The sequence below is a fragment of the Dasypus novemcinctus genome, chromosome 21 (genome assembly GCF_030445035.2).
Source record: "Dasypus novemcinctus isolate mDasNov1 chromosome 21, mDasNov1.1.hap2, whole genome shotgun sequence".
In the NCBI taxonomy this organism is placed as follows: domain Eukaryota; kingdom Metazoa; phylum Chordata; class Mammalia; order Cingulata; family Dasypodidae; genus Dasypus; species Dasypus novemcinctus.
In genome coordinates, this window is record NC_080693.1 from 42,329,077 (window position 1) to 42,355,958 (window position 26,882).

Sequence of the window (26,882 nt, forward strand, 5' to 3'; positions counted from 1 at the left end):
TGCCGCTGGCAAGAATGCAAGCAGACAGAAGAATATGCAGCGAATGGACACAGGGAGCAGACAACAGGAGTGGCAGAGGCAGGGGGCAGGGAAGGGGAGAGAAATAAACTAAAAAAAAATTTTTAAATAAAAAAACAGAAAACTACAAGTACTAGAGAGGATGTTGAGAAATAGAAACACTCCTTCACTGCTGGCGGGAATGTAAAATGGTGCAGCCTCTGTTGAAGACCGTTTGGCAGTTTCTCAGGAAGCTAAATATAGAACTGCAGTATGATCCAGCAAACCATCTACTAGAAATAGATCTAGAAGAACTGAAAACAAGGATGCAAATAGACATTTGCACACTGAAGTTCATAGGGGCATTATTCACAGTTTCCAAAAGAGGGAAACAACCCAAGTGGCCATGAAGTGATGAATAGAAAAATATGATATATTGTTGGAGTACTATGCTACTGTTAGAAGAAATGAAATTGAGACACAATGACAACATTGATGAACATTGAGGACATTATGCTGAGTGAAATAAGCCAGACACAAAGGGACAAATATTGTATGATCTCACTAATAGGAACTAATTATGAAGAATAAACACATGAAGTTAAAACCTAGAGTATAGGCCACTAGGAGATAGGATGAGGGCTGATGCTTAATGTATGTAGAATTTTTAATTAGCTTGACTGTAAAAATGTGGAAATGGATACAGTTGATGGTAACACATTACAGTAACTATACCTAACATGTATGGTTTATAAATGGGATTGTGGCTAAAAGGGTGCAGTTTAGGGAAGTAAATGTCAATTGAAAGAAAGCTAGAGAATAATCTAGGGACTGTATAACATATTAAACCCAGTGGTGGATGAGATTTTTGGTTTATACTGCAAATACAAGAATGTTCTTCTGTGAACTAGAGCAAGTGTACATCACTGTCACAAGGTGGTAAGAATATGGTGATGGATGGGTAAAATATAATTAATGTAACAAATAACTATAGTTAACAGTAATATTGTAATATTCTTGCATCCATGTCAAATGCTAATGGTCAAAAATAGGGGGAATGGAATTTTTCCTTTTGGACTAAGGAAAACATTCACAAATTAACTGAGGCAAAATCTGATGAAAGTGAGAGCCACTGAGTCTATACCTAGATGGATTTTATAAGGCATGGAGCTGTATAACACAGTGAACTATGTGGTAGAAGATGGATTGTGGTTAACAGTACAAATATGAGAGAGTTCTCTCATGAACTATAACAAATGTACAGTACTAATGCATAGTATTAATAATAGGATGTATGGAAAAAATATATACCACATATAAGCTGTGAACCATAGCTAGTAGTAATATTTTAATGATGTATTTTCAGAATCTATAACAAATGTTCCACAACAATGCAAACTCTTGTTGGATGGGTGATTTATGGGAATTTTGCATGTTATGGACGATCGTTTTGTAAGCTCACAACTTCTCTAATAAACATATATTTTAAAAATACACACACAAAAAAAGCTACTCCCACCTACCTTCCTCCCAAGGCTGTCAGTGCAAATTCTGTGGGGTCATCATCTTCCTACAGAGTTGCACATCATGAAAAACCATTCATGCAAACTGTATTCCAACTAGCTTTAAAATATTAAAAGTTCCATTTTATAATTTAAAAAAAAGAAAGAAATGAAGTTAGAAAGAAGGAAGTTTTATTTGGTGCTTATTAAAGTATTTGCTTAGCATTTTAAGTTACCATCCACCTGAGCTTGTGGGTGCTGGGTCTTGCCTGCCTAGATCAGCAATAAGAATTCCTGGTTGAATTTGTCTTTTTTAGAGAAGGATCTCCAAAACTCCTCTCATCTCTTTTTCTCCATCATTACCTTTCTTTTCTACCCTTTTGTCCAATTCCCATCCCCTCAATCTCCCAGGTTCTTATTGCCAACAATGGGATTGCAGCCGTGAAATGTATGAGGTCTATTCGTCGGTGGTCTTATGAGATGTTTCGGAATGAGCGTGCAATCCGATTTGTTGTCATGGTCACACCTGAAGACCTTAAAGCCAATGCAGGTGAGTTATTAGTGTTAAGAAGGCATCACCCCCAAGTATAAAACATTGAAAAGCACAGTCTTTAAGTAGGAGAATATTAAGCTTCGGGGATTCCAAAGCCCTAGGATTTCCAATGAAATCCTTTAAAAAGAATTTCTCTTTAAAAAATTGTCAGTAATAATCATATTAAAGTTATTGCACTATATTGACCCTGAACAGAGACTCCTGTGTTGTTAAGCCTAAGTAGGTTGAAATTTAACCAAGGTGTTTATTTGTGCTTTTAGGCATATGCTTTTTTCAGTATTTAAGTATTTGCTATGCCACATACTTTAGGATGTGCAAGTAGAAGGGTTGAAAAAGAAACACTATTTCCTTTATGAGCTGTATTGAAGTTTACTTTTTTTCTGCCTCCTCCTGAGGAAGAGACGTTGTGGAATTCAAATGTGTTTCAATGTGTAAACTCTTTTCTATAATCTCTTTACCCCAATAGTGTTCCATTTGAGTTTTAGGTAGAGACAGTTGGTATAGCTGAGAGGTGTGGCTCTTCTCTCTTCCCCCGCAAAAAGTAATTCTTTTTATCATTAAGCTATAATTTCTAAGTTGGAGGACCCATGGGGTTGTGGATTGAATCATGCCCCCCACAAGATGTTTAAGTTCTAATCTTGGCCTTGTGAGTATGAACATATTTGTAATTAGGGTCTTTGGAAGTTCACATTAAAGTGAAGCCAAACTGAATCAGGGAGGGCCTTAGTTTAGTATGTCTGGAGTCATTGTAAGCACAGGAAATTTGGGCAGAGCAGTAGGAGCAGTTGGAGACTGAAGAAGAGAGACGGCCACATAATAGAGGAAGGACCTCATATTTTTTTAATGTAATTTAAAAAAATAATAATAAATAAATAATTTTAAAAAAAAATAGAGGAAGGGATTGAGTTATGGATTGCTGGCCAGCCACCACCAAAATACTAAAGACTTCTAAAAAGCATGGCCTTTAGACACCTTGATTTTGGACTTAGCCTCCCAAAGTGTGAGACAGTAAATATCTGATGTTTAAGCCAATCAGACTTTGGTATTTGTTATAGAGGCCCTAGCAAACTAAGACACAATAGATAACTTTGGCTTAAAGAGCTGTCATTTGAAGTCTGTTTCGGTCTGTATATATTCTTTGCATCTTGAGATAAGGATGTTAACAGTATTCCTAAGGAGTAAGGATTATCATGTCATATTATTTAGAAAAAGAAGAGACAAATTCATTGGAAAATAGATGTTACTGCCTGAAATCATTTAGATGTACACTTTAACATCCCTGAGCCACAATTTCCATACCTATAAAATGAAGATGAAAATGTCTGTTGCACTGGATAGTTGTACAGATGAGATCATCCACAATAAATTCAAACTACTTGTATGGTTTTTTTATCCCTTGTGTTCCTATTAATTCATTTATTAATTCATTCAGTGAACATGGGGACATACATTTGGGGGGGAAAGTGTTTGATCCTGCCCCAGGACACAAATAATTTTAAAACAATGAGGGGAGTGCTATTATAGAAATATCCACAGGATACTTTAAGAGCACAGAGGAGAACCATCTAACTGTTGGGAGCAGGGGTAAGAGAACACTTTTGAAAGGGGGCTTTGCCTGGCTAAGCATGAGTAAGTGCTAGTAAAGCAATTAGGAACAGGAAGCTGTTCCAGATAGAAAGAACAGCATATGAAAATATATGAAGGGTGTGACACAAGTGGATTTTTGGACTCAATAGGTAGATCGTTAAAGAAAGTACAAAATGTGATGTAGTGTTTGCCAAGGAGGGCCTTGCTTTTCATGTTTAAGAGCATAGAGAATAAACTTTAACTTTTTTTAAAAATTTCAGTCTCCTTCCCCTCCCAACCCCCCCCCCCCCATTGTCTTCTCTCTGTGTCCATTTGCTGCGTGTTCTTGTTTGTCTGCTTCTCTTGTTGTCAGTGGTAAGGGAATCTGTGCTTCTTGTTGCGTCATCTTGTGTGTTCGCTCTCCATGTTTGCGGCGCCATTCCTGGGCAGGTTGCACTTTCTGTCGCGCTAGGTGGCTCTCCTTACGGGGTGCACTCCTTGTGCGTGGGCTCCCCTACGTGGGGGACACCCTTGTGTGGCACGGCACTCCTTACGCGCATCAGCACTGCACATGGGCCAGCTCCACACAGGTCAAGGAGGCCCGGGGTCTGAACCGCGGACCTCCCATGTGGTAGACGGACGCCCTACCCACTGGGCCAAGTCTGCTTCCCAACTTTAACTTTTTAGATGTATTTATGTGTGTATGTGTGAGGTGCTGGAAATTAAATTATTTATATTTTAAATGGGTGGTTTTATTGTGCTTCATATATATTGTATTTTATACAAATGGAAGGTTTGTGGCAACTCTGTCAAGGAAATGTTTTGGTGCCGTGTTTTCAACAGCTTGTGCTCACTTCATGTCTGTCACATTCTGGTAATTTTCACAATATTTCAAACTTTTTCATTATTAATATATCTGTTATTGGTGATCCTTGACGGTACTATTTTAACATGGGGTACCATGAACTGCATACATATAAAACAGTGAACCTAATCAATAAATGTTATGTGTTCTAATTACTTTACCAACCAGCCATTCCTCTGTCTCTCTCCCTCTTCTTGGGCCTCCTATTCCCTGAGACACAACAATACAGAAATTAGGCAAATTAATAACCCCATAACAGCCTCTAAGTTGTTCAAGAGAGAGGAAGTGTCATCCTTCTCTCACCGGAGACAAATGATGAATGATAAATCTTACTGAAGAAATGTCAAAAGCCAGAGAGGCAAAAAGCTACGCGTCTTGTGCCAAACAATTAATCAAGTTGTGAATGCTAAGGAATGCTAAGGAATGCTAAGGAATGCTAAGGAATGAAGGAAATTTTAAGTGCTACACCAGTGAACACACATACAATAAGAAAGCAAAACAGCCTTCTTGCTAATATGGAGAAAGTTTTAGTGGTCTGGATAGATTGACCCAGCCACGAAACTCCCTTAAACCAAAGCCTAATCTGGAGTAAGGCCCTAACTCTTTCCAATTCTCTGAAGGGTGAAAGAAGTGAGGAGGCTGCAGAAGAAAAGTTTGAAGCTAGCATGCTAGAGGAAAGAAGCCATCTCAATAACATAGAAGTTGCTAGGTGGAGCAGCAAATACTGATCCAGAAGATTTAGCTAAGATAATTGATGAAGGTGGCTGTGCTAAATAATAGATTTTCAGGGTAGATGAAACAGCCTTATATTGGAAGAAGATGCCATTTAGGTCTTACATACTAGAGATGACAAGTCAATATCTGGCTTCAAAGGACAGACTAACTTTCTTGTTAGGGGCTAATGCATCTGGTTACTTTAAGTTGAAGCCAATGCTCATTTAACATTCTGAAAATCCTAGGGCTCTTTAAGAATTATGCTAAAATCTACTCTGCCTGCTTTCTGTACATGGAACAGCAAAGCCTGGATGATAGCACGTCTGTTTACAAAATGGTTTACTCAACATTTGAAGGTCACTGCTGAGTCCTGCTGCTCAGAAAAAAAAAAAATTCCTTTCAAATTATTACTACTCATTGATGATGCACCTGGTCACCCAAGAATTCTGATGGAAATACACAATGAGATTAGTGTCATTTTCATTCCCGCCAACACAGCACCCATTCTGCAGCCCATGGGTCAAGGATTCAGTTCAACTTTCAAGTCTCATTAATTAAGAAATACATTTTGAAAGGCTGTAGTTACCACAGATACCGATTCCGCTGATGGATCTGGGCAAAGTAAATTCAAAACCTTTTGGAAAAGATTTATCCTTCTAGGTGCCATTAAAAACACCTGTGATTCATGGAAAGAGGAAAATAACTTAACGGGCTTGGAAGAATTTGATTCCAATTCTCATGGATGACTTTGAGGAGTTCACAATTTCTGTGGGGAAAGTTAATGCAGATGTGGTGGAAATAGCAAGAGAACTAGAACTAGAGTAGGAACCTGTAAATATCACTGAGTTGCTATGATCTCATGATAAATCTTTTAACAGATGAAGAGTTGCTTCTTATGGATGAGCAAAGAAAGTGGTTTCTTGAGATGGAATCTACTCCTGCTGAAGATGCTGTGAACACTGTTGAAATGACAACAAAGGATTTAAAATAGTACATAGGGAAACGGACTTTGGCCCAGTGGTTAGGGCGTCCGTCTACCACATGGGAGGTCCGCGGTTCAAGCCCCAGGCCTCCTTGACCCATGTGGAGCTGGCCCATGCGCAGTGCTGATGTGCGCAAGGAGTGCTGTGTCACACAAGGGTGTCCCCCGCGTAGGGGAGCCCCACGCGCAAGGAGTGCACCCGTAAGGAGAGCCGCCCAGCGCAAAGGAGGGAGCAGCCTGCCGAGGAATGGCGCCGCCCACACTTCCTGTGCCGCTGACGACAACAGAAGCGGACAAAAGAAACAAGACGCAGACAAAAAGACACAGGAAACAGACAACCGGGGGAGGGGAGGGGAATTAAATAAATAAATAAATAAAATAAACAGATAGTTCCTGCCAATTCAGTACTAACAAAATAAAATAAAATAAAATAGTACATAAACTTAGTTAATAAGCAGTGGGTAGGTTTAAGGGCATTGACTCCAATTTTAAAAGAAGTTCTACTGTGTACAAAACGTTACCAAACAGCATCAAATGCTACAGAGAAATCTCATGAAAGGAAGAGTCTATCAATGCAGCAAACTTCATTGTTGTCTTACCAAATTGTCACAACCATCCCAATCTTCAGCAATCATCACCTTGATCAGTTAGTAGCCATCAACATTGAGGAAAAACCCTTCACCTGCAAAAAGATTCTGGCTTGCTTGAAGGCTCAGATGATGGTTAGCATTTTTTAGTCATAAAGTATTTTTAAATTAAGGCTTATACATAGGGTTTTTAGACATAATGTTTTTGCATACTTTATAGACTACAGTATAATATAAAGATAAATTTTGGGAAGTGGACTTGGCCCAATGGATAGGGCATCCACCCACCACCTGGGAAGTCCGCGGTTCACACACTGGGCTTCCTTGACCCGTGTGGAGCTGGCCCATGCTTAGTGCTGATGCGTGCAAGGAATGCCATGCCACGCAGTAGTGTCCCCCACATAGGGGAGCCCCATGTGAAAGGAGTGCGCCCCATAAGGAGAGCCACCCAGCGCGAAAAGAAAGTGCAGCCTGCTCAAGAATGGTGCCGCACACACGGATAGCTGACAAAACAAGATGATGCAACAAAAAGAAACACAGATTCCTGGTGCTGCTGATAAGGATAAAAAGCAGTCACAGAAGAACACACAGCGAATGGACACAGAGAGCAGACAACTGGAGGGGGGGCGGTAAGGGAAGAAAAATAAATAAAAAATAAATTTAAAAAAATTTTATATGCACTGGAAACCAAATAATTCATGTGACTCAGTTTTCATGATTTTTGCTTGATTGTGGTGGTCTGGAACTGAACCTGCATTATCTCTGAGGTACACTTGTATAAGAAACTTTAATAAATGTGATGGAGATGGGCCTTGAGCAAGTAACCTAGCTGCTTTAAGTCAAAATTTCTTGTAAACTGGAATCAATAATACATGTCACACATAGGATTGGTAATAGAATTAATTAAGATCATATAAGCACATCTTTGTATATAAATATAATATATATACAGTGCTTAGCACAATGTCTGTGCATGATGACCCCTTTGCCATCATGTTGCCAAAAGAGAGACTCCAGGTGACAGATTTTGGAGTGAATACTCAACAAAAGAATATAAGGAGGCAAATGCCAGATAAACCCTCTTCAGGCAGTTGGTAGACCCTTATAATTAACCTTTCCTGTTAAGTCAGTCTTCAGTCCCTCCAGACTTTACCCTCTTTTCCCCATTCTGTCCCCACACCATATCAGGAAAAGGGTTTTTATCAGGGAGTGATGGACTGGGAAAATGTAGATTAAAGATCAAGGGTCTTGGGAAGCAGACTTAGCCCAGTGGTTAGGGCGTCCATCTACCACATGGGAGGTCCGCGGTTCAAACCCCAGGCCTCCTTGACCCATGTGGAGTTGGCCCATGCGCAGGGGTGTCCCCGCGTAGGGGAGACCCATGCTCAGGGAGTGCTCCCTGTAAGGAGAGCCACCCAGTGCGAAAGAAAGTTCAGCCTGCGTGGGAATGGTGACACACACGCGGAGAGCTGACACAACAAGATGATGCAACAAAAATAAACCCAGATTCCCGTGCTGTTGACAACAACAGAAGCGGACAAAGGAACACGCAGCAGATAGACACAGAGAACAGACAACCGGGGTGGGGGGCTGGGGGAAGGGGAAATAAATAAATAAATAAATCTTTTTTTAAGAAATGATCAAGCATCTTTTTCCCAGAATGGAATAATTGTACTTGGACCTCTAACTGACAGGCAAATCAGCAGTAGGGTTCATAATGACCCTTCGGTAAGGTCACATAGTGAAATGTTTAAGAATTGATGTTTTAGTTTGGTGTAAAATGTTCATAAATGTGGGATCAGCCTGTATTAGTGCCTGTGGCTTTACAGAGAGCATCCAACTAAATTGTTCTGGAAATTACCCCATTAATGCTGTTTGCCCTGTGGTTCTCTAAATGATATCCCTGTCCTTTACAGTTTTGCTCTGCCATTATATTTCTGAAAGTAAATCATGTGTTCTCTAATAATTTGCTTGCATTTTCAGAATACATAAAGATGGCAGATCACTATGTGCCTGTGCCTGGAGGATCAAACAACAACAACTATGCAAATGTGGAATTAATTCTTGACATCGCTAAAAGGATTCTGGTACAAGTAAGAGATGCCGATTTCTCCTTGAAAACCAAATTCAGCCATTTTGCATTAGGCACAAAGGGAGATACAAAGAACTGGAATTTTACTTTATTATATAAAGTACCTTTATGAAAACTTGTAAATATCTTTGTATGGGATAACTAAAACAGGGAAGGGAAAAATGAAAGGTCTGGAATGACTCAAAAATTAAATTAAATTAACATGAAAGCAAGAAGAGTATTTGAGGGATTATTTATTCTCTCCACCTCACCTTCACATCATCCCAAGTAAATGAAAGTTATTTATTTTCGATAGAATATTCTTAGCTTAATACATGGTGGTGGTTTACAGAAATAAGTTGTTCCTTCCCTGTCATATTATGTTAGGTTTAAGGTAAGTACTTTAAAATTGGAAGGAAAAAAAAAAGCTGTATTTGTGCAGCAGTGAACTACTAGGTTTAAAGGTGGTGTTGGGTGGCCAAAGTAATTGTGTGAAAGATAATGGCTCTGTTAACTAGCGACCTATTTGAAAGGCTATGAATTGAGTTTCCTAAAGAACAACAAGACTAGATGGAGTCTTAATATCAATTTCAACTTGGTTCTGACCTCTTCAGATCTCTACATAGGTTTTGTCAGTGTTCCTAAAACGTTTGCCAAGAATCGAGCATAAAGCTGAATTAACTTCTAGTTTATTATGGCGCTCTTTTACCTCATGATGAAGGGTCAGCCTTGCTATAGAGTAATGTAGTTTAAGACTTTTTTTTAGTGTGTATTTTAAGAATGACTCATATGTTCCCTTGTAGGCAGTTTGGGCTGGCTGGGGTCATGCCTCCGAGAATCCCAAGCTCCCAGAACTTCTTTTGAAAAATGGCATTGCCTTCATGGGTAAGCCTTTCTGATACACTGTTCTTATCTTTCTGTTTCTTTCACTTTTGCCCATATTCTACTCTATATTCTTTTATTTTCTTTTGTTGAACATGATATTAATTAGCAAACCTCAGAGTAACTGTCTTCATTTCTTATATCCTGCTTATCTTACGTTATCTTGAATACCTTTTCTGTGCCAGGGTTCTTTTCCATGAGGTGTGCAGGAGACTGTATGTTCAAAACACTGACTTTTTAAAAGTTTATATTAACCTTCAGAAAAACCTACTTGGAGAAAGAACCTGTTTTTTAGATAGTAAAGATAATTGAGTACTGAGGCTATTTTGGCCTAAGTATGAATCAGCACCTTCACATTTGAGCATATAGATTATAATCCTGTGGAGAGCTACAACTTTTGATTTTCCTGTTTTCCTGTGGCAGAGAGAAAAATAGAAATTATATAACTCAGAGTATTTCTAAAGCTGTCTCAGAGACCTTCTACAATGATGGTTATGTATTGTAAACCTTATTAAAGAGAAATTTCCTCTTTAGGTAGATCTTATTTTAAGATAATAGTTTTTAAAAAAAGGTGTTACTCTGGTAAAGTTGGATCATGAAGGATGATAAAAATCAAAGTTAGCTTTGTCAGGAATTATATTCAACGTATTTTTATTTACTGATCTCTCACTGTGTGCAAAAAGCTTACTTCATTAGGTACTAGAAAAGGTACAAATATGAATCAAAACATAGTAGTCTCTGTAATCAAGTTTTTGATCTCCATAGTATGTTATGGAAAGGATTGTAAGACAAATACAAACATAATTATAATACAGGGCAAAATATATGTGACAAAAATGAGGACCAAATGTTATAGTCAGGGTTTTTTTCCTGTTTTGTTTCTAGGTCCTCCAAGCCAGGCCATGTGGGCTTTGGGGGATAAGATTGCATCGTCCATAGTGGCTCAAACTGCAGGTATCCCAACTCTTCCCTGGAGTGGCAGTGGTAAGAAATTTTTCTTGTTTGTGTCTTGAAGTCCAGAGAATCTCAATAGGATATTTGGGACTTAAAGCTTAAATTTGTTTAAAATATATTAAGATACTCTGATAAGAAATAGAAATTTAGGTTGAATAATGGAACCCTCAATTTCCTGGGTTAATTAATATACCTGTGATTTTGTCATGTCTTAGAAATATAAATCTACAATCACGTACAGAGATATTAAACTGTGATTTAGAGTCGTCTTGGGACTTACTTTGGAAAAACTCTGGCAAAATTCTTGGGGTTCTTATGGGTTCAGATCTCATCTAGAATCTTCCTGAAGGTAGACTGAGATCTTTGGACCTGCCTGGGATGTGGCCTGAATTGCTAAGATAAAACCTGAAGCCCACTTCTTCACATGTTTGCCTGCCAGTGTTTTCTTGAAGTTGGCTCACAATCTACTGGCAATTTCCCTTGCCTTTTTAATGCCATTCAAACTCTCAGCTGCCCTTGATGCAGAAAATGAGATCAATAGTCAATGTTTTCGAATGACTCGACTTCCAGAAAGATGGTGAACTAGAAAGACACGAGACTCTCTTCTCCTCCAGAAAGATAGCTGGAGGACAGGCTGAAACAGCCTGGAAAAATATCTTCTAGGGTTTAGGACACCAGGCATAGGTTCGACATTGCCCAGAGAAGAAAGGGACAAAGGAGGGGAGTCACGACTATAGAACTGTGATTTGAAACCGGCAGCGACTGCTGCCAATATCCTCCCACACTAAAGACACTTTAAAATGCTCAGGCCTCTAGGCCTGTGGCTACAAAGGGAGTTCCAGGGAGCCCATGGCAAGGGGTGAAAGATACACAACCTTCTTAAACTCCCTCTCTCCTAACTGGGACTGATGGTTAAGAACACCAAGGGAAGTGGAAATATTTCTTGCCTAGAAAAAGGAAGGGGGCTGCCGCAGAAGGCTGGAGCACTGTCTCTGAGAAAGTTTGAATTACAAGGCTGTTAGCCTCCAAGCAGGAAGCGCTATCACATACCTGGTCCATTTTGCAGCAAACACACTCTGACCAGGCATTGAACTGAGAGGACTACCAAGAACTCCATCAGAGCAAGGAAGGACAGAGCAAGGAAGTACATGTGAGAAAATTATAAGTAAGAAAGGCTTTTTCCAGCCTTTATAGCTTCCCTCCCCAAAGCCTAGGAAGCAGTCTGCAACCAATTACTGGGTCCAGAGCCCAGTTTTGAGGAACTATCAGGGACATTCTGAACAATCGAGGTGGAGCCAAGAATCAAAGACAGTGGTAAAACATAGCCTCCTGCCACTGAATCCCTACAAAAGAGAAAAGAAATTGAGCATCTGAGTAAACTACATCCTAATCAGATGCCTAAAAATTAGCAAAAAATTACAAGCCATACCAAGAATATGGAAAACATGGCCCAAGAAAAGGAATATATCAAATCCCCAAAAGAGACAAAGGATTTGAGAGAACTAAGTAGAGATGCACACAATTTCCAAAATCAAATTAATGAGTTAAAAGACAATGTGACTAAAGAGATAAACGACATCAAGAAGACATTGAATGAACACAAAGAAGAATTTGAAATCCTGAACAGAAAAGTAACAGAGCTCATGGGAATGAAAGGCACAACAGGTGAGATAAAAAACACATTAGAGGAAATCAGATGTTGCACAATTGATAGTGTCTGTCTACCATATAGTAGGTCCAGGGTTCAGTACCCAGGGCCTCCTGGCCTGTGTGGTGAGCTGGCCCACGCACAGTGCTGCCATGCACAAGGAGTGCCATGTCATTTGGGTGTCCCCCGCGTAGGGGTGCCCCATGCGATAAAAGTGCAGCCTGCCCAAGAGTGGCACTGCACACACGAAGAGTTGACCCAGCAAGATGACACAACAAAAAGAGACACAGATTCCTGGTGCTGCCTGACAAGAATGCAAATGGACACAGAAGACCACACAGCAAATGGACACAGAGCAGACAATGGGGGAAGGAGGGTGGGGAAGGGGAGAGAAATTATTAAAGTAAGTCTTAAAAAAAAAAAATTGGAGGCATATTACAGCAGACTCAAAATGATAGAAGAAAGAGTAAGTGACACCAAAAACAGAATAGCTGAAATTGGAGAAAAGAATGGAAAAATTGAGCAGGGGCTCAGAGAGTTGAATGACAACACAAAATGCAACAACATACATGTCATGGGAGCCCCAGAAGGAGAAGAGAAGGGAAAAGGGGCAGAAAGAGTATTTGAGGAAATATTAGTTGAAAATTTCCTAACTCTTACAAAAGAAATGAATGTATATGTCCAGGAAGCTCACCGTACTCCAGTCAGAATAAATCGGAATAGATTACTCTAAAACACATGCTATTCAGAATGTGAAATGTCAACGATAAAGAGGAAATTCTCAGAGCAGCAAGGGAGAAGCAAACCATCACATACAAAGGATGGCAGAAAGACTTAGTGTGGATTTCTCATCAGAAACCATGAAGATGAGAAGACAGTGGTATGATACATTAGGAAACTGAAAAAGAAAAACTGCCAGCTGAGATTTTTTTTTTTAAGATTTTATTTATTTATTTATTTCTCTCCCCTCCCTCCCCAAACCCAGTTGTCTGTTCTCTAAGTCTATTTGCTGCGTCTTATTTCTTTGTCTGCTTCTGTTGTTGTCAGCGGCATGGGAATCTGTGTTTCTTTTTGTTGCGTCATCTTGTAGTGTCAGCTCTCCATGTGGGTGGCGCCATTCTTAGGCAGGCTGCACTTTCTTTTGCGCTGGGCAGCTCTCCTTACGGGGCGCACTCCTTGCGCGTGGGGCTCCTCTATGAGGGGGACACCCCTGCGTGGCATGGCACTCCTTGCGCGCATCAGCACTGCGCATGGGCCAGCTGCACACGGGTGAAGGAGGCCTGGGGTTTGAATCATGAACCTTCCATGTGGTAGACGGATGCCCTAACCACTGGGCCCAGTCCGTTTCCCTTTGAGAATTCTTTATCCAGCAAAATTGTCCTTCAGATATGAAGAGGAATATAAAATATTCACAAACAAACAAACTAAGAGAGTTGGCAAAAAGAACCCACCTTTGCAGGAAATATTAGAAGAAGCCTTAGAACCTTAAAGATACAGACAAGAGAGAGAGGCCTGGAGGAAAGTATAGAAGAAAGAATAGCAGAAAGGATAACCAAAAGAGTAAAAAGACAGACAAAAATGTGGTATGACATATGAAAACCAAAAAATAAAATGGTGGAAGTAAATAATGCATTTACAGTAATATGATTGAATATGAATGGACTAAACTCCCCAATCAAAAGATACAGGCTGACAGAAATTATTAAAAAAAAAAAACCACAAGCCAGGAAAACCAGTAAGAAGGCGGCAGAGTAAGGAGTCCCTAGAGTCAGCTTGTGCTACAGGGCAATTAGTAGTCACTCAGAGCTATCTAAAGCACCTGTTTGGGGTCTCCAGGAGACCAAAAGAGCATCCTGCAACATCCTTGAAAGAAAGGAAGGAAGAGACTGCTCAACTGCAGAGAAGATTTATAAGTAGAGCACTCCACACCCCAGAGGCTGGTGCCTATCCTCTACTGGTGACACAAGCCACCTCAGAATTTCCCAAAAATGGGGGAAGAAGAGACAGTTGGGCACCAACTTTAGCTACTGATTAGTAAATTTGGCAGGCTAAAGTATAATCCTAAGAACAGCTAAAGTTTGAACCTGTCTGAGCCAGAAAGAAGTTGGTAGCCACCATTTTAACTCCATCCCTGGCATGAGGGAAAGTGGCACGGACTGAAAATCACAGTGCTGGTAGGGACTGGCTTCTTTCCATCCAGTTCAGATTGCAGCTCTAGCATAAGCCCCAGCCCCATCTCTGGCAGGGAGGAAGCTGGGTTGACCTATGCCAGCTTCTTTGGGAAAATACAGACCATTCTGTGGAGGCCTGTATCAAATTACTTTGGCAGCGCAAGCCACCTCAGGAGCTATTCTGTAGCTGGAATTGGAAGCTCCATTTCCCATAAAAAGGGGAGGAAGAGACGGTTGGCCACTGATTTCAGCTATTGATTAGTAAATTTGACTGGCTAAAGTATAACCCCAAGAACAGTTCAAGTTAAGTTCAAAGCTGTCCAAGTTGGAAAAAGGCTGGTAGCTGCCATTTTGACTTTGTCCCCAGCATGAGGGGAAGCCGGGCTGACCAAAAATCAGTGACCAGTAGGACTGATTTTTTTTCACCCAGCTCGACCTGTAGCCCTAGCCTAGGCATTAGTCTCACCTCTCGAACAACTAGAAGAAGAGCAACAAGGAAACAGAGAGCGTGAACAATATGATAAATGAATTATATCTAACAGACATACAGAACGCTGCACCCAAACTTAGTAGTTTATACATTCTTCTCAAGTGTCCTGGATCTTCCTCCAGGATAGACCACATGTTAGGGTACAATGTGGCTCTCAATAAATATAAAGATTGAAATTATGTGAAGCACCTTCTCAGATCATAATGGAATAAAACTGGAAATCAATTATAGACAGGAAAAAAGTAAATTCACAAATATGCGGAGGCTGAACAACATACTTCTAAATAATCAGTGGGTCAAAGAAGAAATTGCGAGTGCAATAAGTAAATATATTAAGAAAAATTAAAATGAGAACACAGTTTATCAAAATGTATGGAATAGGGAAGCGGACTTGGCCCAATGGATAGGGCATCTGCCTACCACATGGGAGGTCTGCAGTTCAAACTCTGGGCCTCCTTGACTCGTGTGGAGCTGGCCCATGCACAGTGCTGATGTGTACAAGGAGTGCCTTGCCATGCAGGGGTGGACCCCGCGTAGGGGAGCCCCACACGCAAGGAGTGCGCCCCATAGAGAGAGCCACCTAGCGCGAAAGAAAGTGCAGCCTGCCCAAGAACGGTGCTGCACACATGGAGAGCTGACACAACAAGATGACACAACAAAAAGAAACAAAGATTCCCGGTGCCGCTGATAAGAATAGACGCGGTCACAGAAGAACACACAGCGAATGGACACAGAGCAGACAACTAGGGGAGGGGGGAGGGAAGGGAGAGAAATAAATAAATAATAAATCTTTTTTAAAAAATCTTTATTAAAAAAAATAGCAAAAACAGTCTTGAGAGGGAAATTTATAGCCCTAAATGGCTATATTAAAAAAGAAGAAAGAACTAAACTCAAAGATTTAACTGCATAACTAGAGAAACTAGAAAAAGAACAGCAAACAATCCCAAAGCAAGCAGAAGGAGAGAAATAATAAGAATCAGAGCAGAAATAAAGGAAATTGAGAACAAAAAAACAATAGAGAAAGTCAACAAAGCCAAAAGTTGGTTCTTTGAGAAGATCAATAATTTTTTTTTTTTAATTTATTCCTCTCTCACCTCATTGTTTGCACTCGCTGTCTGCTCTTGTGTATATTTGCTGGGTGCTATCTGTGTCTGCTCATCTTCTCTTTTTTTAAAAAATGTAATCACAATTCTTTTTTAAGATTTATTTATTTATTTCTCCCCACCCCTGTTATGTGCTCTCTATCTTTTCACTGTGTGTTCTTCTCTGTCTGCTTGTCTTCTCCTTAGGAGATACCGGGAACCAATCCTTGGACCTTCCAGAGTGGGAGAGAGATGCTTAATCTCTTGTACTACCTGAGCTCCCTGTTCTGCTACATCTCATATTGTCTCTTCTGTGTCTCTTTTTTTGTGTCCTCTTGCTGTACCAGCTCTCCGCTCAGGCCAGCTGACTGCATGGGCAGCCAGCACTCCTGCACAGGTCAGCTTGCCATGTGGGCCAGCACTTTGCATGAGCCACCCCTCTGCTTGGGCCAGCTCACCGCATGGGCCAGCTTGCCCTCACCAGGATGCCCTAGGAATTGAACCCTGGACCTCCATATGGTAGATGGGAGCCCGGTCACTGAACCACATCTTCTTCCTTTGTCTTCTCTTTAGGAGGTACCAGGAACTGAACCTGGGACCTCCCATGTGAGAGACAGGCACTCAATCACTTGAGCCACCTGAACTCCCTGCTTTTGTTGTGTCTCTCATTGTCTTTCCTCTTTATGTCTCCTTTGTTGTGTCATCTTGTTGCATCAGCTTACCGTGCCTACCTATCGCACCAGCTTGCTGTCTTGCTCGTCTTCTCCAGGAGTCACTGGGGACCTCCCATGTGGTAGGCGGGAGCCAAATCACTTGAGCCACATCTGCTTCCCAGATCAGTAAAATTGACAAACCCCTTTCTAGACTAACGAAGAAAAAAAGAGAGAAGATGCAAATAAATACAATAAGAAACAAGAAAGAGAAAACAATGAAAACAAAAACAAAAAAATACAATCAGAAATGAAAGGGGAGAAGTTACGACTGACTGCAGAGAAATAAAAAGGATCATACGAGGTTATTATGAGAAACTATGTCAACAAACTAGATAACCTAGATGAAATGAACAAATTCCTAGAAATGCACAACCTACACTGACTCTATAAGAAATAAGAATTTAACAAACCTGTCACATTTAAAGAGATTGAATCCATCAACAATAGTTTCCCAGCAAAGAAAATTCCAGGATCAGATGGCTTCACAGGTGAGGTCTACCAAGCATTTTAAAAAAGAATCAATATCAATCCTCTTTAAACTCTATCCAAAACAAATTGAAGAGGAAGGAAAATTACCCAACATATTTTATGAAGCCAACATTACCCTATTACCAAAACCAGATAAAGATACTACAAGAAAAGAAAATTACAGACCAATCTCTCTAATGAACATAGATGCAAAAATTCTCAACAAAATACTTGCAAATTGAATCAAGTAGTATATCAAAACTTTTACATCACCAACTAGTGGGATTTATTCCTGGTATGCAAGGCTTCAATATAAGAAAATCAGGATGCGGACTTGGCCCAATGGATAGGGCGTCCGCCTACCACATGGGAGGTCCGCGGTTCAAACCTGAGCCTCCTTGACCCGTGTGGAGCTGACCCACGCACAGTGCTGATACACACAAGGAGTGCCCTGCCACGCAGGGGTGTCCCCCGCGTAGGGGAGCCCCACGCGCAAGGAGTGGGCCCCATAAGGAGAGCCGCCCAGCACAACAGAAAGTGCAGCCTGCCCAAGAATGGCGCCGCACACACTGAGAGCTGACAGAACTAGATGACGCAACAAAAAGAAACACAGATTCCCAGTGCCACTGATAAGGATAGAAGCGGTCACAGAAGAACACACAGCGAATGAACACAGAGAGCAGACAACGGGGGCGGGGGGGAGTGAGAAATAAATAAAAAATAAATCTTTAAAAAATAATAAGAAAATCAATCAATGTAATGCACCACATTAATAAATTGTAGGGAAAAAAACCACATGATTATCTCAATTGACACAGAAGAGGCATTTGACAAAATGATGCAACAAAAAAGAGATGCAATTTCCCAGTGCTGCCTGATAATGCAAGCAGATGCGGAAGAACACACAGCGAATGGACACAGAGAGCAGACAACGGGGGAAGGGGAGAGAATTAAATAAAATAAATCTTTAGGGAAACGGACTTTGGCCCAGTGGTTAGGGCGTCCGTCTACCACATGGGAGGTCCGCGGTTCAAACCCAGGGCCTCCTTGACCCGTGTGGAGCTGGCCCATGCACAGTGCTGATGCGCGCAAGGAGTGCCGTGCTACACAGGGGTGTCTCCCGCGTAGGGGAACCCCACGCACAAGGAGTGCACCCATAAGGAGAGCCGCCCAGCGTGAAGGAGGGAGCAGCCTGCCGAGAAATGGCGCCGCCCACACTTCCTGTGCCGCTGACTGACAACAGAAGCGGACAGAGAAACAAGACGCAGCAAAAAGACACAGAAAACAGACAGCCGGGGGAGAGGAGGGGAGGGGAATTAAATAAATAAAAATAAATCTTTAAAAAATAAAAAAATTAAAAAAAATAAATCTTTAAAAAAAAACAACATACATTTCTCAGTGAAATGTACTGGATATATATAAATTTTTTTTTAATCATACAATATATTTGGTTCATAGTAATGCAGTCATACAGTATTTGTCCTTAGGTATCTGGCTTGCTTCTCTCAACATAATGTCCTCCAGGTTCATCCATGTTGTCATATGCTTTATGCCTTCATTTCTTCTTACAGCTGCATAACATTGTTTATCCATTCATCTGTTGATGGACACCTGGGTTGTTTCCAACTTTTGGCAATGGTGAATAATGCCGCTATGAACATTGGTGTGCAGATGTCTGTTGTTGTGTCACTGCTCTCAGTTCTTCTGGGTATACATCCAGTAGTGGTATTGCAGGGTCACGTCATAACTCTATATTCAACTTCTTTAGAAACTGCCAAACAGTCCTCCACAGTGACTGTACCATTCTACATTCCCACTACCAGTGAATAAGTGTTTCTATCTCTTTACATCCTCTCCAACATTCCTGGTTCTCTATCTTTTTAATAGTGGCCATTCTGATAGGTGTGAAATAATATCTCATTGTAGTGTTGAATTGCATTTCCCTAATCATTAGTGAATTTGAGCATTTCTTCATGTGCTTTTTTGCCATTTATATTTCTTCTTTGGACAAATGTCTATTCATATATTTTGCCCTTATTTTTTTTTAAAGATTTGTTTTATTTATTTATTCCCCCCCACCTATGCCCGGGACATCCCTGCATGGCACGGTACTCTTTCTGCACGGCAGCCCTGCGTGTGGGCCAGCTCACCACACGGGTCAGGAGGCCCTGGGGATCGAACCCTGAACCCTCCATATGATAGATAGATGCTCTATCAGTTGAGCCATGTCTGCTTCCCAAGAAATGTATGTTTTTATTCAACTGTATTTTCTTTTTCTTTTTTAATTATTGTTTTTATTTTCAATTATTAAATGTAGAAAATGAAAAATATATATTGTTTCTTCTAGACATGCAGAAGGATTCAAAATTTTCTAAAAATGATTCATTCTTGGTAAATTCCTTAAAAAGTGCCATGTGAATTATTTTGATTAATAACAATATGAACTTCCTCCTTTTTTTAATATTCAGGTTCAGGGAGCATAGATAAACATGAAAACCTCTGTAAAATGGGAATGACCATTGCCTTTAGCCTGAGTATATCTGAACTCTTATTACTTAGGCTCTCCAGGGATTGCTATATCCTCTCCAGACCTGTCCATGTATGGGGACATTCAGCAGAGTCATGATTCCATGTTCCCTGAATGTCCCCATACATGGACACAAGGGGAACACTGTAGTCTCTACATTCAAACAAAACAAATTTAACCTTTTAAACTATGTGACTCAAACAGGTCTGGGGGATTGGTCAGTTTTTTGGTTTTTTTTTTAAAGATTTATTTATTCATTCATTCATTCCCCCCCTGCCCCCGCAGCTTGCTTGCTCTCTGCTCTCTGTGTCCACTCGCTGTGCCTTCTTCTGTGTCTGCTTGTCTCCCTTTGTTGCGTCACCTTACTGTGCCAGCTCTCCACAGGCACAGGCTGTCAGCTCTCCATGGGTGTGGGACAGCTTGCCTTCACAAGGAGGCACTGGGACATAAACCCAGGGCCTCCCATATGGTAGATGGGAGCCCAATCAATTGAGCCACACAGCCGCTTCCTGATTGGTTGGTATTTATGGTTTGTTTTATATATGGCATTACTCTTTCTCTCATATAGCCTCTGTTTTGGATAAATATGAGAGCATTGTGAAGAAGATCCAGCAGAAAATTGAGAAGAGCAAAGAACCCTTGTGGCTCCTTTTAAGTCACTGTTTTCTATTGCAGGTCTTCGTATGGACTGGCAGGAAAATGATTTTTCGAAACGTATTTTAAATGTTCCCCAGGAACTATATGAAAAAGGTTATGTGAAAGATGTGGATGATGGGCTAAAGGTAGGTTATTAACTCCAGGGAGTGATACCTTTCAGCTGATCAGGTGCAGTCACAAATATAAGGATTTGGAGTCTGATTCGTGTTATACCCATGATGGCATTAGGATTATAGGCCAGAAGATATAGTTTATGAAGTACAGAGTGAGGAAATAACCTATTTTTGTTTTTTTTTAAGATTTATTTACTTATTCCCCCCATTGTCTGCTTTCTGCATCCATTTGCTATGTGTTCTGTGTCTGCTTGTGTTCTCATCATGCGGCACTGGGGATCTGTGTCTCTTTTTGTTGCATTTTCTTGGTATGTCAACTCTCTGTGTGTGTGGCACCACTCCTGGGCAGGCTGTGGTTTTGCACAGAGCAGCTCTCCTTGTACAGGGGCTACTCCTTATGCGGGGGGAGGGGGGAGGGGCACCCTTACGCAGGGGCCAGCACTCCTTGAGCAGAGCAGCACTGCACATGGGCCTGCTCACCACATGAGCCAGGAGGCCCTGGGTATCGAACCCTTGGACTTCCTATATTGTAAGCAGACACTCTATCTGTTGAGCCACATCTGCTTCCTGGAAATAACCTATTTTTAACAAAAGCAATTTTAATTCACTTTTAAGCAACCTGATTATTTTGACAGAACATTTCTCAGGTAATTAAATTTAAGTTTTAAGGAGGTACTAATTCTTCCTCTCTCCACTGCCTGTTATTGTATGAGGGTGTCTAGTAAACAACATACATTTTCCCTTACTTGAGTTCAGAACCAAGGAGCAAGGCAGGTAGAAATCAAAATGTCTGTTTTATTATGAATAGAAGTGTTGGCTTAAGTGTGTAGCAACAATGGAATTTGTACACTAAATGCCAGAATTAAACAGATTCAGTCATAGCATCCTGACAGTGCTGAATAACTATAGGTATCCCTCTACTGTGTTACTGAGAGCTGACAAAGAACATGTGTTCCCTAACCCAACTGATCACAAAGAGAACAAGGCTGAGCTATCTGTGCTCAGTTCTTCCTTCCAAATTGGCCGGTCACATAATTCACTCTTTTTCCCCCAGGGAGGAGTGAGTAAAGAAGCAGAGAGAGCCTGAAAAGTTACTATAGTTATTGTCTATCCCTGTGGAAATGTGAATCCAAGCAAAAGGAGATCTGTTCCCCAACATTATCTATTCTTTCCCTTATAATTCTCTCCAGTTTATTCCCATTTCACTGTTTAACTAATTGGAAGTGTCAGTTATGCCTCTAGGTAGAGGATGAAATAGGCTATTTAAAAAAATATATACTGCCTGTGTTTAAGTATATTGTAAATTCAAAAGGGACACTGGACGCTCAACTAATTTTGTTCCATTGTTTGTATTTCAAGTTAAGAATGTCTGTAATCTCTGTAATAAGAATCATTTCTAGTTGAATTGAAAGTGCTATATTCCATTTGCTATAATTTGCAAAATAGTTGAAACCCCTTGTTTTGGAACTGGCTATTTTGTTATCAATTATAATTCTTTCTTTTCCTGGTTATAATTATAAATATAAAATTTTCTGGTAGAAAATTTGGAAAACCAGTAAAGAGATGATGATAAAACCAATGATAAACCCACCAGCCAGATAATGCCCATTAACATAGTCATGTATTTTCTTGTAGTCTTTTAAAAATTCATAGGTTTATGTAGTAATATTAAAATAATCTTTATTAATGGATTTCTATACTTATAATTATTATAATAATAATAAAATTGGGGTCTTACTATACATATCATTCGGTAATCCTGGTTTTATTTTTCTTCTTAATGTTGTATATGAACATTTTCCCCAAGTCACTGTCATTTCTTTTGCTTATTGTTTGTTTTTGTTTTTTCAGGAGGTACCGGGAACCAAATCCGGGACCTCCCATATGGGAGTGGAAGCTCAACCCCTTGAGCCACATCCACTCCTGCCCAGTGATTTTTATCATGCTTACTCAAATGTGAGCATAGAAAAGAAAGAATTAAGGGATGTTTAGAAGAGATGAAACTCTCAGCAAAAGATTTTCACCTCTAATCTACTGAGACAAATTAAAATTTGAAATGTTCTTTTCCTGGTGACAGACATCTTGGATCTTACTTTGATGCAGCAAAACCTCAAAGACTGGAATGCTTTGGTGAAGGAATGACTATGTGATTTTTTTTAAGTCTTAGGATCATCATCTGATCATTATATACTACTATAAATGGGGACAGATATGATGGAACATATGCCAAAAATTAGTTTTCTGATTAATTTTATTGTCATTTTTATCTTTGATAAAGAGTTGATTGAGGAAAAATTTCTGGATCTTTATGAGGTCTCATTTGTTGAGTCTTCTATATGGTAGGAAACTATACTGGCATGATCAGTTTATTTTAAGTGAACTGTTCGTGTCTTTTTTCAAATAGAAATTATGGGTAATGCATGAACATTCTTAATATAAGAAATTCCAACAATAAAGAAATAATACAGTCAAAACTGAAAGTTTACATTCATCCATCGTTCTTTTATAAGTAACTACTGTTATATATTTGTGCAGACTTTTTTCTTTGCGCTTACATATGTGGGAATGCATATATAATCATACATAAACGTAGTTTTATTTCATTTTTTACTTACATGGGATTATGTGAACCATGTAAAATTTCTGGTATTCAATTGTTTTTACCTACAAAAATGGTCATTTCTTTTAGTTTAACATAATACTGCAAATATCACTCTAGTACTTTTTTTTTTTTTTACCTAATAGTGTATATTTTAAAGATCTTTATATTTTGCTACATTTAGTCCTCCTAAATAACAGTATTCTGAGAGGGAGAGAAATGCCAGTTTCACTTTCCCCTATTCTACCACTCTTTGTTCCATATTTTTCTTTCTTCTTGAAGGCAGCGGAAGAAGTTGGATATCCAGTAATGATCAAGGCCTCAGAAGGAGGAGGAGGGAAGGGAATCAGAAAAGTCAACAATGCAGATGACTTCCCTAACCTCTTCAGACAGGTAGAGTACAAGTTGTCTTTGCTTGAATTAACTTGTATATCAGAGAGAACATGATATAACTCACACTATAATTTGGATGTACAAAGAATATATAAATTTTCATTTTGTCTGTAACTAATGTGGGCTTTCTCACTAGCCTCTGCCCGCTTATAAATGGGAAAAAAGTCAGTGATCCAATTCAGTTTAAAGTTTTATTCAATTATGTAGTTTAAACATAGAGTTACTCTCATATAAAAATGTCCAGTTTCTTAGTTCTTTTCTATATTGTTTATGGCTCTTGGGACCTCATAAAGGCAAGGAAGAGTTGATGCCTTTTTTGTGTGTGTCCCTTTTCTGCTGGGATTGTAGATAAAATATGTGGTATGATTAACTCCTTATCTAGTTGCTTTTAGGTTGGTCAGGCCCAAGCACTCTGATTTTTACTTCATTTCAGCTCTTGTTAGTTACAGGCCCCTGAGTTTTAGCCATGTGTCCCATCTCCCCTGCTGGCCCAGGAGTCTGTACTCTCACCACATATTGGCACAGGAACCTTATGGCAGGCCCTTGTCATATTAGAATTGAGAGTGCCCCACGAAAGCCAAACCTAGGATCTTTCTGCCTGATTCTTCTTTGCAACCAAATTGATACAGCCATACTAAAGGTTGCTTAAAGAGCCAGCCAAGATAAGGACTCTCTTTTTTTCATTTTAGACTGTGGAAGAAGGGAGGCAGGAGTCTCTTCTGTCCTACCCTCAGTGTTATCCTCACATACTTGACTCACTTCTTTCTCTTCTACTAACACCCAGAAAAAAGAAAATTGGAACACAATTCTGGCCTTTTCACTTTTCTATCCTCCCACTTTTTAGTTTCCCATCATCTTTTACTTTGCACCATCTTTTACTTTGCACAATTATTTACTGTCTCTTTTTTTTTTTTTTTAATCATTCAGCAGCAAATGTCTTGCTTCATTTTCATGGGCTAAAGAGAAATACTATGAACTGGGTAGTCTTCCATGATTAGATAGAGTAGATAAGTGATAAAGGTATTGTCTGTAGACTATTGCATTATCCTATTTTGAAGGTCAGAAGTTGAAAATTATTTCAGTCTTTTTCTTTACACTTCCCTCTATAAAAATCCTAATTTCATACTAGCTAAATCAGTGCCTCATGTGGACTTGAGAAAAGGTCTTCTGCTTTTAGAAGCAAAAGATGTTTCATATTAATTTAAAAAGAATGCTAACTCCCTTATACATTTCAAAACTACTATTAATATGGAATCAAATGGTTGAAGAGTCTATAAAACACTAAGATGTTTTCTGTAAAAGGCCTTAAAGTTCAAATAATGGTAAAGAACTCAATCTAATCCTCCCGTTGAGAACCATAAGAAAAGTTGGATGAAATTTAAAAAACAGTCTGTTTTAAGACATTAGAGATCTTTCAAGGCAGTGAAGAATTATGGGGCTAGGATATTCTCCAGGCATTTGAATCCCTCTTTTCCCTAGTAGTATCGTCCAATTTGGGAAGATGTAGCTGAAAAACTGAAGAAGTTTCAACAGGTTCACAAAGCTAAAACTAGGGGGCCAAAATTAGACTTCAGGGCCTGCTGAGGAGAGAAAGCCTAGGAAATCTCCTACATTTTACATTAAGATACTGAAAGATTATGCCTCAAGAGTAAGGGTGACTTGGAAATAGACTAGCCCTCACAGGTACTAAAGCTCAGCTTCAAAATAGTCAACCCCTGATTGAAGCAATGTGCTCTAGGATTGCTAGTGTTCCTGTCATCCTAATTACCCATGTAAGAATCAGTGCAAATCCTCTCCAGAAAAAGGCATCATCTGGAACCTCAGTTTTTTTTCTATTCATTTTCCATATCCACTATCAAACATCCAATTAAAAGCAAGCATGCATATAAAATTATGTGACTGACAACAAAGAAAAACAAAGGACAGTAAAAATAAACCCACAGATGATCTAGATAATGGAACTATCAGTCAAGGACTTTGATGTAACTATGTTTAATATATTCGAGGAAATAAAAGAGAAGATTGAGAATTTTGGCAAGAACTGGAAGCCACAAAGAAGAACCAAATGGAAATTCCAAAACTGAAAAATGCAACAACTAAAATTAAGAACTGAATAGGGGAGTTTATAGCATATTAGATATGATCGAAGAGAAAATTAGTGACTGAAAGATAGGCCTGTAGAAAACCCAGAAGCAGGAAGAGACAAAAGGGTAAAAAATATATAAGAAAACATATGGGAAATTATTTTTATAGATGACTCTAATAACTCACCCCATCTCCTATGCATGTCCCTTTATAGTATAACTTTGGTATTCTTCCCATCAAGAGGTCAAATATCTTTTTTCATCTTTTGAATTTCGTGGGTCTTGAGACTTGTTTTGACTAGTAAAATATGGCAGAAATATACAGTTTCTGAAGCCTGGATCTCAAGTGGTACTGTATTTTCTGCTCTCACTCTCTTGGAATGAGCTCTGCGATGCCATGTGAAGAGCTAATTATAGCCTATGGAGAAAGACCACTTGCAGAGATAATTTCTCCCAACTGAGGCCTAGCTGACAGTCAGCACCAACTATGGGGCATGTAAGTGAGGCCGTATTAGACTAACCCCAGGCAAGCTAAAGATGACTGCATCTACATGAGTGACTCCAGGAAAGACCAGCAGAAGAACTACCCATATGAACCCAGATCAAATTGCTGTTCCACAGAATCATGGGTAAATAAAATAGCTGATGTCCTGAGTCACCAAATTTTTGGTGGTTTGTTTGGCATCATTACATAACTTATACAGAAATTGATACCTAAACATGGGATACTGTCTTAACACAAAAGTAAATCATGGAGCATTGGCTTTGAGACTGACTGGAAGGTGGCTTCTGGAAAAATGGCAAGGAGGCTATTACCATTTTCCCAGAAAAAGAGAACCTATGTTCTGTAATGATGTAACAATTGGCAGAAAGCATTGCCTGAGGTAACTTGGAAAATAGAAAATGTATTTAATGAACTTGTGGCTCTAGCTAAGGAGATCCCTAAATCTCCTTAAAAGTTAAAAGTATATGTTTAGTACTTCTGGTTGTGTATGCTAGGAAACTACAAAAGAGAAATGAGACAGACAAGTAGTGTAGTTTGCAAGAAGAATTTAGAGGAAATATGAAGAGCTCAGGACTTGCTGGGTTTAAAAATAGAATTGTTCCTTACTCCCAGTCTCCAAAAGATTCCAAAAGATTTTCAAAGTAAGAAATGGCTTCAGAGACATTACCCAGACTGGAGTGCTAGTAAGATCCATTTCTACTTTGGAACTATTTTAAGACAGTACCAGATTGACCCTCTCAGCTAGACAAAAGGGTTTCT

General features: G+C 39.6%; 1 protein-coding gene across 4 annotated transcripts in view; it reads left to right on the forward strand.

Moving 5' to 3' along the window:
* The window catches only part of ACACA (acetyl-CoA carboxylase alpha), a 413,948-nt gene that overhangs the window by 188,872 nt on the left and 198,194 nt on the right, over positions 1-26,882 (forward strand). For all 4 annotated transcript variants that reach the window (XM_071210521.1, XM_023584057.3, XM_004476381.4 and 1 more), the window contains 6 exons: positions 1,911-2,049; positions 8,750-8,859; positions 9,641-9,722; positions 10,605-10,703; positions 20,448-20,554; positions 23,424-23,534. In XM_071210521.1, coding sequence (XP_071066622.1) covers positions 1,911-2,049; positions 8,750-8,859; positions 9,641-9,722; positions 10,605-10,703; positions 20,448-20,554; positions 23,424-23,534 — 648 coding nt within the window. The remainder of the gene's footprint in view (positions 1-1,910; positions 2,050-8,749; positions 8,860-9,640; positions 9,723-10,604; positions 10,704-20,447; positions 20,555-23,423; positions 23,535-26,882) is intronic.